The sequence below is a fragment of the Anomaloglossus baeobatrachus genome, chromosome 4, assembly GCF_048569485.1.
Source record: "Anomaloglossus baeobatrachus isolate aAnoBae1 chromosome 4, aAnoBae1.hap1, whole genome shotgun sequence".
Classification (NCBI taxonomy): Eukaryota; Metazoa; Chordata; class Amphibia; order Anura; family Aromobatidae; genus Anomaloglossus; species Anomaloglossus baeobatrachus.
In genome coordinates, this window is record NC_134356.1 from 253328623 (window position 1) to 253343237 (window position 14615).

General features: G+C 40.6%; 1 protein-coding gene across 1 annotated transcript in view; it reads left to right on the forward strand.

Annotated features, from left to right (window-relative positions):
- TMTC3 (transmembrane O-mannosyltransferase targeting cadherins 3) overlaps positions 1–14615 on the forward strand; it is a 114970-nt gene that overhangs the window by 12459 nt on the left and 87896 nt on the right. Inside the window, exons 2-3 of the mRNA XM_075344786.1 lie at positions 2760–2978; positions 8562–8661. Of these exons, the coding sequence (XP_075200901.1) occupies positions 2760–2978; positions 8562–8661 (319 nt within the window). The remainder of the gene's footprint in view (positions 1–2759; positions 2979–8561; positions 8662–14615) is intronic.

Sequence of the window (14615 nt, forward strand, 5' to 3'; positions counted from 1 at the left end):
TTGTGACACACAAACGATGGGGGTGGGTATGCACACTAGCGAGATTGCAGCTTGTAAAGCGGCCTTAAGATGCTGAATCCAGGCATACCTGTTGTAGAAAGATTGGATGCTTGGTTGCAGAAATATCTTTAATCAAAGTTGCAAAAATGCAGTGCACTTTGAGTGATGTGTGCAAGGGCCCGGGCCTTTGTGGGTTGGGTCCTCACTGTTAAGTCCTCTTTCGGTGTCCTCCTGGCTTCCCCCTTTTCTTTATTTGAATATCACGCCTCCATTACGGCTTTTGGTGACGCATGCGCATTGCCACAGTAATTGTCTTCATTAAAATGGCGCCAGAGTACGTGCATGCGCGTACTGCAATCTCTGGCGCAATTTTATTGAAGACACTGGTGAAGACTGAGAGGCAGGGAGGAATGTGCAGATGTAAAAAAAAAAAAACCCTGTGCACACGTTGAGGCCTCTGTGTTCACCGCAGTGTCTTCAATAAAATGGTGCCAGAGATCTCAGTACGCGCAGGCGCGGACTCCGGCATCATTTTAATGAAGACAGAATTACTGTGGCAATCTGCATGCACCGCCAACAACAATGGCGGCATGATATTCAAATAAAGAAAAGGGAGCAAGCAAGGAGGACGCTACCATGAGGACCCGACCCATTTCTGCAACTTTGTTTAAAGATATTGCTGCAACCAAGCATCGTATCTTTCTAGAACAGGCATGCCTGCAATCAGTATCTTACTGCCTGTATGGCACTGCCTTTACTTAAGCAAAATCATGCTGTTTGGTCCTCTTTACGTTCTATTGATTTTATTCAGGGGGAGTAGGGTGAAATAGAGTTGGGTATTTAACACTTGTCTATGATGGGCACTAATTTCTTTTTAGGACTAAATGTTCATTTGAAGCCCAAATGGGACTGGGAGTTGTATAAATTATCAAGCTTCTACAAAGATCAGATTTTTTTTGGTGTCTTTATGCCACTAATACAGTGGAACCTTGGATTACGAGCATAATTGGTACCGGGAGTGCGCTCTTAAACAAAGTTACTCTTTATATTAAAGCGTATTTTCCCATAGGAAATAATTGAAACACAGGTAATTCGTTCCACAACCCAAAAATATTTAGTGTATTTATATAACTTATTACAGTAATACAAAATAATGTACTGTATTTATATAAAATTATTACAGTACTCTAATACAACATACTGTACAGTAAAAAACATAAAACACATTAAAATGCACATTAGCTTCCAATACAATTGTTGGTGTGTGAGAGGTACAATACAAGCAATGTGCTGTACTGGTTATTAATAAGAAAGTACAATACAATATCCACAAATACAAATTAATAGAAATGCTATATAGTATATACTGCACTGTACAATGGTATACTGTATACAGTACATATGTACAGAAAGTTACCACCAGAGCAGGAGGTCAGAGCATGGTGAAAGGACGGAACCGGACATGTGCGCGGTGAGTATTTGTTCTAATTGCAAATCATTGCTCTTAAACCAAGTTACAAATTTGTATAAAGCGTTGTCTTACAAAACGCTCTCAAACCAAGTTACTGTTAATCCAAGGTTCCACTGTAGCTATAAAATCATTTTGCAATACTCCTTATGAAGATACAAAAATTTTAAGATACTTTTGTCCATCAGGGACTGCATTTAGTACTAATCCTTTAAGCTGCTAACTTGAGTTGGTAGATTCTCCCAGGTCGAAAATTCATGAAGTACTTGGACTAGACCGTGTTTTCATACCCTTTGACTTGTACAGAGCTATTTCAGATGTTAGAAATGGGCTAGTTTCTTTGGTTAGCCAAATCTGATATTATTTTAATACTTGTAAAGCCATTGGGGTTTGATCACTAGCATGGTTACATAACTTACATAGTTCCATTACGTCACGTACCCTGCCATGGTTATAAAAAAAAAAAACCAGACAGATTTGCAAAACATCTCACCTTGAGCATCCATACTTTTAACTCTCATAAATAGTCATGTTTGAAAGTGTTAGCACCTTTTGAAATTGTTCTAGAAAATGATGCATCTCTCATGTATTGCAAGTGTACATTTCTTGTCATACATGTTTTTTTTCCTTTTTGTTTTTGAACAACATTAAAAACAAAAGCAGGAAAATATGACATAATTTAGCACACAACCCCAAAATTGGGCTGGACAAAATTGTTAGTACCTTTCCAAAATTATGCGTAAACAACTTTGTTTCAAGCATGTGATGCTCATTCAGACTCAACTGTGGCAAGTAACAGATGTGGGCAATATAAAAATCACACCTGTAACCAGATAAAAAGGGGAGAAGTTAACTCAGTTTTTTCATTGTGTGTCTGTGTGCCACACTAAGCATGGAGAAAAGAAAATTGTTCTAAAATATCAACAATTTCAAGGTTACAAGAAATCTTCATGTTCCTTCGTCCATGGTGTACAACATAATCAAGACGTTTACATCCCCGTGGCACTGTAGCGAAGCTCTCTGGACATGGACAGCAGAAAAAAAATATTTAAAGGTTGCAAAGCAGGATAGTCCATATGGTGGATAAGCAGCCCCAATCAAGTTTCAATGAAATTCAAGCTGTCCTGCAGGCTCAGCACAAGCTCAGCACAAACTATCTGTCGACATTTGATTAAATGGGTTGAACTGCCGTTAAAACTTATAAAGCAAATAACCAGTTTCTTCACTATCTGTAGTACATACAGGATGAAATAATTATTTCTGCATTAATAAAAATATCTATCTTTTTCAGGAGAGAAGTCATAAATCCTATCGTCCTCTTACAGTTCTGACATTTCGCCTAAATTATCTGTTCACTGAGCTAAACGCAGTTTCTTACCATCTCCTAAACCTTCTTCTCCATGCTGTGGTGTGTGTGATTTTTCTTAAAGTTTGCAAACTTTTCCTGGACAATCGAACCAGCCTGATCGCTGCCTTGCTATTTGCCGTACATCCAATACATACTGAAGCGGTAAGTAAAAAAAATGTATAAGACCATGTTGATGGCTATAGGTTTTTAGATTTGTATTAAAGGCATTGTCTGCTACATATAATACCCCTTATACATATTTATTTTTGAGCCTTAACTACTTTTGTAATTTGCTCGATTATAAAATTCCTTACCATTCTACTATCATGCTATATATTTTTTTTTTATATGTCTATATATATATATATATATATATATATATATATATATATATATATATATATATATATATATATATATATATATATATATATATATATATATATATATATATATATATATATATATATATATATATATATATATATATATATATATAAAGCTCCTGTAACCAGGGCTGTGGAGTCGGAGCTCATTTTGGTGGAGTTGGTATAAAATGCACCGACTCAGACTCCTAAAATATATAATAATTTGGGGACTGTAATGAAATGCAGAATGTGCTGAATATTTTACTAAATATTTAGTATGCTTATATTGAAGTGAAAAATGTATTGTAGTACAATGTGAACATCAGACATTTTAACATTTTTATGATACAATAATCAAGATATTTAGATAAAACATAGAATATTTATTGGAATACAACTTCAGAACACAAACTGTAATAAATTGTAAATATGTAATACACTATGTATATATATATATATATATATATATATATATATATATACACATGTTCATGTACTACAATAAATTTTTCACCTACCTATAAGCAATATATGTAGGGAGTCGGTGCAAGAGAAATCGAGGAGTCGGAGTCGAAGGTTTGGCTTACCGACTCCACAGCGCTGCCTGTAACATTTCATTTGAGGGGAGTCTTAAACAAGTCATCATAGAAGGTTGACCCTGCAATAATTTCTCTGTAGCTTTTGTCACCCCCACTGAATTGGGATGTCATGGTTGACACTGCCGTCACTAACCACAGCTTCTGTCCCTGCCATCCCTGATGACATGCTATTTCAGGGGAAAGAATGGAGAAGTGACTGTAGCTTCTGCCGCTGCCCACATCTTCAAAGACCACCACACTTCCATTGCTGTGCTGTAGTTACAGGGTGAAGGACACCAGTGCCGCTCACAACTTCTGTCACCTCCCTGAAATGAGTAGCCATCAGGGTGTGGTGATAAAATAAGGTGAGTGACACTAGAGCTGCCACAGCCTTTGTCACTGCCCTAAAACGAACTGTCATCAGGGGACGGTGATTGAAGCTGGGTGAGTGACACCAGTGCCACCCACAGCTTCTGTCACTGCACTGTAATGAATCATCAGGAGTTGGCTCTGGTTTCACTCACTCAGCTTCTATCACCACCTACCAATGACCATTTATTTCTGGGTAAGAGGGCGGTAGTAGAAATCGGGACTGTGGCTGCAATGACAGAAGTGTTACAATGACTAACGATGTAGACAGAATCTACGGTGACTTCTCCATTATCCCCCCCTTAAACAGGACGTAATCACGGGATGGCGGTGACAGCTGTGGTAAGTGACCGTAGTACTGCCCCATGATGATGTTTTGTTTCAATAGCGTAATAAAAACTGCAAAGAAGTGACCTTCTGTGATGTCTTGTTTGAGACCCCTCCAACTAAACTTCACAGGTTCTTAAAATTGCCCACAATTCTCCTTCTCTTTCTAATCCTCATATGTTTCTTTTTTATCATAAAGAAAATTAAAAATATCTTTCTTTACACCCTATTTTTGAAAAAGGTATTATAGGTATCACACAACCCCTTTCATCTAAGTAGGGGTACCACTGAAATAATCACAATGGATTTCTATTGATTACATATTATTCCTATTGTATCCTGTAGAGCAGGGGTGGCGAAGCTCAAGGCCGCAGGCCATTTGCGGCCCTCTATGACTTTATATGCGGCCCCCGAGCACATTCCCTGGGACCGCAGTGCTCGGGTGGCAACAGCGGTCTTGCTGGCTACCTGCTCTTTAAATCCAGATGTGTAATGCAAGGACGCGTACGCAGAGTTCACTACTGAATGCTGTGTGCGCATACAATGAGGTCCTCAAGCTGGTCTGTGCCAACATGCTCAGGACTTACTTTGTGGGCGAGGTAAGAGCGCAATGCGCTCCAGTCCCATCACAGAAGAGGAGCAGAAGCTGTACATGCTTCCCGTACTGCTGCTGTGTGACTCCTCCCCCAGTGCCGTGTATGCCCCCCCCCCAGTGTAGTCCGTGCCCCCCAGTGAGGTCTATGCGCTCCCCAGTGCCATCTGTGCCACCACCAATGCTGTCCATGCCCTCTTGGTGATGTCTGTGCCGCCACCAGTGCCATCCATATCCTCTTTGTGATGCCTATGCTCCCCCAGTGCCATCCGTGCTGATGCCAGTGCAAATTTTGTACGGCCCCCAAAGGTGGGTAGAAATTTCCAAATGGCCCCAGCAGAAAAAAGGTTCCCCACTGCTGTAGAGCTTTATATATTTGAGAGCCAATTGTAAATCTGTTGGGAGAAAATAGAAAACTGACTAGTGGACTCCCTGTCCTTCTATCACGCTTGCCGGGAGTAGCAATCGTCGCAAGGTGCGTTCAGACCTACGTGCATCTGAAGCACAACAAAAAAACGCAAGGGGGACACTGGGGGCACAAAAACAACCGGGAGGCCCTGGAGCTAGTGAGAGGGGTTGGTGGGCACCTCCTAATCTCACCTACAGCTGTCCCTCCTCTCCTCACCAATCCCTATACATTCTCCGCAACTGTCGCCGAGCAGGTACTTGGGACCCTCGAAAGATCCTGTAGTAACCCTGACTAGTTGGGGGCAGATGGGGTTCACTAGACTTCACTGCTGCACTGACAACACACACCAGGGGAAATTATACAACTGAAAGGATATACAGTTAGGTCCAGAAATATTTGGACAGTGACACAATTTTCGCGAGTTGGGCTCTGCATGCCACCACATTAGATTTGAAATGAAACCTCTACAACAGAATTCAAGTGCAGATTGTAACGTTTAATTTGAAGGTTTGAACAAAAATATCTGATAGAAATTGTAGGAATTGTACCCATTTCTTTACAAACACTCCACATTTTAGGAGGTCAAAAGTAATTGGACAAATAAACCAAACCCAAACAAAATATTTTTATTTTCAATATTTTGTTGCGAATCCTTTGGAGGCAATCACTGCCTTAAGTCTGGAACCCATGAACATCACCAAACGCTGGGTTTCCTCCTTGTTAATGCTTTGCCAGGCCTTTACAGCCGCAGCCTTCAGGTCTTGCTTGTTTGTGGGTCTTTCCGTCTTAAGTCTGGATTTGAGCAAGTGAAATGCATGCTCAATTGGGTTAAGATCTGGTGATTGACTTTGCCATTGCAGAATGTTCCACTTTTTTGCACTCATGAACTCCTGCGTAGCTTTGGCTGTATGCTTGGGGTCATTGTCCATCTGTACTATGAAGCGCCGTCCGATCAACTTTGCGGCATTTGGCTGAATCTGGGCTGAAAGTATATCCCGGTACACTTCAGAATTCATCCGGCTACTCTTGTCTGCTGTTATGTCATCAATAAACACAAGTGACCCAGTGCCATTGAAAGCCATGCATGCCCATGCCATCACGTTGCCTCCACCATGTTTTACAGAGGATGTGGTGTGCCTTGGATCATGTGCCGTTCCCTTTCTTCTCCAAACTTTTTTCTTCCCATCATTCTGGTACAGGTTGATCTTTGTCTCATCTGTCCATAGAATACTTTTCCAGAACTGAGCTGGCTTCATGAGGTGTTTTTCAGCAAATTTAACTCTGGCCTGTCTATTTTTGGAATTGATGAATGGTTTGCATCTAGATGTGAACCCTTTGTATTTACTTTCATGGAGTCTTCTCTTTACTGTTGACTTAGAGACAGATACACCTACTTCACTGAGAGTGTTCTGGACTTCAGTTGATGTTGTGAACGGGTTCTTCTTCACCAAAGAAAGTATGCGGCGATCATCCACCACTGTTGTCATCCGTGGACGCCCAGGCCTTTTTGAGTTCCCAAGCTCACCAGTCAATTCCTTTTTTTTCAGAATGTACCCGACTGTTGATTTTGCTACTCCAAGCATGTCTGCTATCTCTCTGATGGATTTTTTCTTTCTTTTCAGCCTCAGGATGTTCTGCTTCACCTCAATTGAGAGTTCCTTAGACCGCATGTTGTCTAGTCACAGCAACAGCTTCCAAATGCAAAACCACACACCTGTAATCAACCCCAGACCTTTTAACTACTTCATTGATTACAGGTTAACGAGGGAGATGCCTTCAGAGTTAATTGCAGCCCTTAGAGTCCCTTGTCCAATTACTTTTGGTCCCTTGAAAAAGAGGAGGCTATGCATTACAGAGCTATGATTCCTAAACCCTTTCTCCGATTTGGATGTGAAAACTCTCATATTGCAGCTGGGAGTGTGCACTTTCAGCCCATATTATATATATATAATTGTATTTCTGTACATGGTTTTTGTAAACAGCTAAAATAACAAAACTTGTGTCACTGTCCAAATATTTCTGGGCCTAACTGTAGCCTGAGCAGGAAACTAGACTTGCAGAACCTTCCTCAATGGCAGCCAGGACACAAATTGCTTTGTATCTTCAGTAAGGTATGCTGGGATACACCACTATTTAAAACTGAAGGGCGTGACTACTTAATAAGTGCAGCTGATCACTCGGCAAGGAACTGCTTGGAAAGGCTGCAATAAAAGAACTGACACTTAACCACTTCAGTATCAAGAGAAGCGAAAACCCATTTAAATGAAGAGAGCCAGATGCGAGGCTCCAGTCCAAAGGCTGTCACTGGTCACAACGTGCAGGGAGACGATGATGACATAAATATAGGCCTTTTTCACTTTGTTGGTCCTCCCATGGTTATAAACCAGAACTGGAGCATAAAACTGTAAAGATTTATTTCGCTTCCATGTCTACTCGTGTGACCCCACAAATATTGATACAAAGTCATTCTTTGAGGCATAATTTTGATTATTCTTTTTCCCTAAGAAGTTGGCATCTCCGTAGTTATTCAGAATGTTATTTTTGGAACTTATATACAGGAAATTTGTATAGTATTGTTCATTGTTTTCGTTCCAAGTGCTTAATTAGTCCATGAATTCACCACCAGAGGGTGCCCGGAGACCGCCCGGAAATGATTAGTGCTAGGTTTTATTAATGAGTCTTCATTAGGTGATATGTCTTGGCATATCTTGAGATTGTGATAGTTGTATAACGTGCGTCCTAGGGACAGGTTCTGAGGCTGTATTAAATTATTCAAGTTATGTGAGCAATGTCGGCAATGTCCGTTTCTTGGATTGTGCTAATTCTCCAGACTGCCCAGACACATACAGTCTCTGCGGCACGTCTAACCTGCTGTACATGCGTTAGATCTTACAGGTCTGGCCCTGGTTATCCACCAGCAGATGCCTCCAATGAAGAGCGGGATGTTCCGGCTCTGACATGACATGTGTTACTTGTTCCTTCTGCTCACTCCAAATCCTTTGCACAATCCCTGTATCAGTGTGAATTTATGTATACCCGGTCCCAGTGCTAAGGGGATTATCCATTACTGACCTAACCAGGTTCTCGCTGCTTCCTCTACAGGTCACAGGAGTTGTTGGCAGGGCCGAACTTCTTTCCTCGATCTTTCTACTGGCTGCATTTCTATCATATACCAAATCTAAGGGCTCAGACAATTCCATAGGTAACAACAGATATGATAATGTCTTTAATGTGATTTGTTATCCTAAAAAAGTGGTGTGATAGCGTTGAGGTCTTGCCAAACATTACACGGTGTGTCTTTCTGTCATTGCACGTATGACCATTGTATTTTGAAAGTCCACTTTTTCTCTTTTGCACATTAATACCTGTTTTATTTGGGTTAATGCGGCTCCACTGGGTATCTGCCAGCACGATCTAACCCCCTCCCTACTGCCAATGATTTACATGTTCCTGAAGCTCTACAGAAGGTCACCCACACCTTTACTCATGAAATGTTATTCCCTGGCTGAAAAACAGTTTCTTTTTAATTCATATGCAAATGATGCTTAAAGGATTATTTCCATCTCTAAGATCCTATCCCAAAATGTAGTAAGTGTAATAATAATACAGTGGAACCTTGGATTACGGGCATGATTTGTTCCAGGAGTGTGCTCTTAAACCAAGTTACTCATATATCAAAGCGTATTTATCCATAGGAAATAATTAAAATGCAGACAATTCTTTCCACAAACCAAAAAATATTTACTGTATTTATACAAACTTATTACAGTAATACAAAATAATGTCCTGTACTCATATACAATTATTATGCACTAATACTAAATACTGTATAGTGAAAATAAAGTAAAACAAATTAAACTACATGTCAGCTTACAATAGAATTGTTCGTGTGTGGGAGGTACTATAGAGAAAAAATATGATGTTTAAATATGACAACCTTTATTCTAGTACAGTACACAAAAAAAACACACCCCCCCAAATCTATTCTCCCCAAAATAAGGGCAGAACTAAGTGAAATGTGGGATAGGAATACTGCCCAGGCAATTAGATTACAGTACAAGCAATGTGCTGCACAGGTTAGCAGTAAGAAAGTACAGTATGTATCCACAAATGCAAATTTATATGCTATATAGTATATACTGTACTGTACAATGGTATACATGTACAGAAAGTTACCTCAAGAGTGGGTGAGTATTTGCTCTTTTTGCAAATCATTACTCTTAAACCAAGTTATAAATTTGTAAAAATCTTTGCTGGTCTTGCAAAACTCTCTCAAACCAAGTTACTCTTAAACCAAGGTTCCACTGTATTAGCAAATATCTAAAACTTGAAATGTGGTTTAGTTCTCGCTTACCTCATGTTCAGGGCATTGCTGGACCTTATGTATCCATGGTTTTGACCACACAAATAGTGAAGTGTTGAGCCACCCCCCTAGCGTTCGAGTTCGGTTCGTCGAACAGAGGCTCCGTTCGACGAACTCCTTCAAACCCCATTGAAAACAATGGCAGAAAAACACATATACACATTATACACATACAGTTAATAAACATTGCAATTACACTTACAGGTCCCCGCGACGCATCCTGCACTTTGTCTCCCGCCACTTTTCCTTCCGATAATCGCTGCATCCTCCCGGTAACCAGCACTGATGATAGGACCTTCCCTGACGTCAAAATAGCATGTGACCAGTCACGTGTATTATCTCATTGGCTACAGACTGGTCACATGGCTAGACGTCATGCTAGGTCCTGTCAGTGCAGCTCTCCGGTACGCCGTGCTCGTTCCAGCATCTCCGTGTATCGGCGAGATGCTTGGGCACATGCTTGGCTCCCCGTTCTTGCATGTCTGCGCTATTTACAGAGTCAGCCCACATGCAAGGACTGGATGCCACAGCCGGTGAATAACGTAGATTACCGTTGCTATAGTAACCCGCCTGTCAGCGGTGACGTCACCGCTTACAGCCCGCAGCCTCTGCTCACTCACTGAGTGATTAGACTGCACGGAAGCAGCAGCATCTTCCTCCCATGCTGCAATGCTGTCTGATGTAGCAGAGCTGCATTGGTTGAAGGAGACAAGACCAGGATCGTGGAGGGCTGAGAGGGAGTAATAAACATTGAGTCTCCAAGTGTGTCTGTGTATTTATTTCTATTAAAAGTTTTTTTGTTTTTTTTTCTGTTTGTCTTTTTTTTTTTTTTTTAACCCTTTATTGGAGATTCTTAATGGCCGGGTCAAATTTGCCTGACATTAAGAATTTCTGTCTTAATACTAGCTAGTAAAACAAAGCTAGTATTAACCCATTATTACCCAGCAAGCCACCCGGCTTTAGGGCTGCTGGAAGAGTTGGATACAGCGCCAGATGATGGCGCTTCTATGAAAGCGCCATTTTCTGGGACGGCTGCGGTCTGCAATTCGCAGCAGAGTCGCCCAGAAAGCTTGGGCTAACCTGTGCTGCGCATTCCAATCCCCAGCTGCCTTGTTGTACGTAGCTGGACACAAAAATGGGGTGAAGCCCATGTCGTCTTTTTTTTTTTTTTTTTTTTAATTATTTCATGAAATTCAAGAAATAATTAAAGACGCAAAGACACAGCAGCCGGCTGCGGGACCCGTCCATCCAGCCATTTGGTTTACCAGTGACTCTGTGAATCTATGCCTGAGTGAGTACAACAGTGCCATCCGGAACCGCGCCGCGCTGCCTCTGCAACCCTGCACCCGAGCTACCCTGCCTCCCCGTATCACCACCGGGACCCGGGATCACCAACCCCTACCCACGGAGGGGGAACCGACATCCTAGCTGCTCCCCGCCATCGCTCCCGGGATCCCAGTCACCAGCAGCGGTGGTGCCCATAATCACCACGACCCGTGGGTGGCATCACGAACTATCTCCCCAAACAAACCACCCCTTTTCACTCGTGGGCGAGGAGCGCTGCTCGAGTCCCCGGGTCCGGCCCACCGCTCGAGCCACCGAGCAGCAGCAGAAGCCCCGGACCCGAGCGTAGAGAGCGCGGCCCCTCCGCCCACGACACAAACATATTTCCACATAGCAATATAACATATGTACAAAAAAACGCTAGAATACAATATTAATAGGCAAACATCAGTTCATTCCTTCTATTCAAACCCATAGGGAATCTAGTGCCCATTAGAAAAATCCATTTTATTTCTCTTTGAAAAAGGATATCTTTTAAATTTCCACCTCTTTTAGGTAATTACATTTTTTCAATGGCATTAACCTTCATACTACTGAAACTGCCAGCGTAAACATCACGAAAATGCTGAGAAGCACCTGATAATTTTCTAGAGGTAGCATTATTCACATCATAGATGTGTTCTGATATCCTTTTTCTAAGAGGTCGAGAAGTGCTGCCTATATATTGCAGCTGGCAGGCTGTGCAAGAAATCAGGTAAACAACATGATCTGAACTGCAATTTATCAGGGACGTTATTTCATAAGTTTTTTTTTACCTGTATAAGAGGAAACGTTTTTTACATTTAACATGTAACCACAGAGTCCACAGGTTTTATGCCCGCATTTATAGGAACCCATGGTTGGTAACCAATTGCCGGTAGTTTTTTCCACGTTGGCAAAACCGCATCTACTAGTGTGATCACTCGGTGATAATATAGAACCCAAAGTGGTGTTCCTCTTTGAAACAAATTTAACACCATCTTTTAAAATTTGGTGTAGTGTCATCAGTAGATAAAATAGGTAAATATCTTTTGATGATTCGGGTCACATCATAGTAGTTCTTAATAAACCTAGTGGAAAAAATAACCGGCAATTCATTCTGTGGTCTGGTTTTATTCATTTCAAGGCATTGGGATCTGCTTTTGGTGCTTGCTTTAATTTTAGTTTTTTGGCGACTTTTTAAATTATATCCTCTGGCTAAGAATCTCTTTTCAATGATGTCACATTCTATCTCAAATTTTTTTTTGACTAGTACACCTCCTGGCACGGATATATTCCCCTGTAAGGATGTTTTCTATGACATGTTTTGGATGGCAACTCCTAGGGAGTTGCCTGATATGGGCTTTCAATATAAACTACAGTTAATCTCACCACTAATACTATTTCCATGAAATTGTATGTCTAGAAAATTAATTTTTGATAAATCATGGAAAAAAGTGAAAGATAAATTGTGGGGGTTGTTGCTGATGTAAGAAATAAAATTTTCCACTTTTTGATTTGGATTTTGCCACACAATAAGTATGTCATCTATATACCTTAAGTATATCGCTATATCCGATGAAAATGGATTATGTTGGTTAAAAATAAACTGTTCCTCCCACCAAAACATAAATATACCAGCTAGTGAGGGGGAGAAGCGTGCGCCCATAGAACATCCCTGCAGCTGAACATACTCGTTGCCAAGAAAGGTGAAGTAGTTGTTTTTTAATAAGAAAAAAGTAACTTCCACTAAATAATTTTGGAGTTCAGGGGAATAATTGGAGTATTTCTTGAGTTAGTCCCTCAAAGCTAAAATAGCAAGTGAGTGGGGGATGGATGTATATAGCGTTTGTACATCGCAGGTTACCCAGCTGTAATTACTTTGCCATTTTATCTGTGAGATGATATTTAATACATGTTTACTATCCAAAACATATCCAGGAGAGATTTTTGGGAGAAATTGCAGGTGGTTGTCCAACCACTCTGACAGATGTTCAGTGGCAGAATCAATACCTGAAACAATTGGCCTTAGTTTCGGTGGGAAAAGATTTTTATGAGATTTAGGAAGGGCATGTAAAAGTGGTGTTAGAGAGGAAGATGGATTGAGAAATTCTTTTTGTTTTTCATTTATGAAGCCAAGATGTAAACCCTCTTCTACAATTCTTTCCAATGATTTCTTGATACCTGCAGAGGGATCGTAATCGACTCTCCTGTAGGTATCGCAATCCTGTAACATGTTTAATAACTCCTTTTCATAAAGTCCCACATCAGCCCACAGAATGAATTGCCGGTTGTTTTTTCCACTAGGTTTAGTAAGAACTACTATGATGTGACCTGAATCATCAAAAGATATTTACCTATTTTATCTACTGATGACACACTGAAACAAATTTAACACCATCTTTTAAAATTTGGTGTAAAGAGGAACACCACTTTGGGTTCTATATTATCACCGAGTGATCACACTAGTAGATGCGGTTTTGCCAATGTGGAAAAAACTACCGGCAATTGGTTACCAACCATGGGTTCCTGTAAATGCGGGCCTAAAACCTGTGGACTCTGTGGTTACATGTTAAATGTAAAAAACTTTTCCTCTTATACAGGTAAAAAAAACTTATGAAATAACGTCTTTGATAAATTGCAGTTCAGATCATGTAGTTTACCTGATTTCTTGCACAGCCTGCCAGCTGCAATATATAGGCAGCACTTCTTGACCTCTTAGAAAAAGGATATCAGAACACATCTATGATGTGAATAATGCTACCTCTAGAAAATTATCAGGTGCTTCTCAGCATTTTCGTGATGTTCACGCTGGCAGTTTCAGTAGTATGAAGATTAATGCCATTGAAAAATTTAAATTACCTAAAAGAGGTGGAAATTTAAAAGATATATCCTTTTTCAAAGAGAAATAAAATGGATTTTTCTAATGGGCACTAGATTCCCTATGGGTTTGAATAGAAGGAATGAACTGATGTTTGCCTATTAATATTGTATTCTAGCGTTTTTTTGTACATAGCAATATAACATATGTGTGGAAATATGTTTGATATACCTTTATGGGGTTAAAATTTCTGCAGTTTGCTATGCTCTCTTTATCCATTTGATCACGTGTTTGGGTTCAGCCCTTTTTAAACAGTCCAATGTCTAGATGGTCTAGAGACCGAATAAGAACTGGATGTTCGAAACGCGTCCTCTCTAACATGGGCTTGATTTACCATAGCATGTACTTTTTAAGATATGAATAAAGAATCTTCATTTTAAAGAAACTTTCTGCCTGGACCGGAGTGCTGGTAATTTCCTCTTTCTACCACTACTACAGGACTTGCTGACCTTTTTCTCGCTGTGCACAATCCATGGCATTTGGGCTTCCATTGAAGCAGGTGAGCCGGGTAAAACCTTTTTCTGCATCCATCCAGGACTGTATGCAGGAGTTTTTTGCCCCCCCCCCCCCCCCCAAATTACGTGGGCTTCGCCATATTTTTGTATGCTAG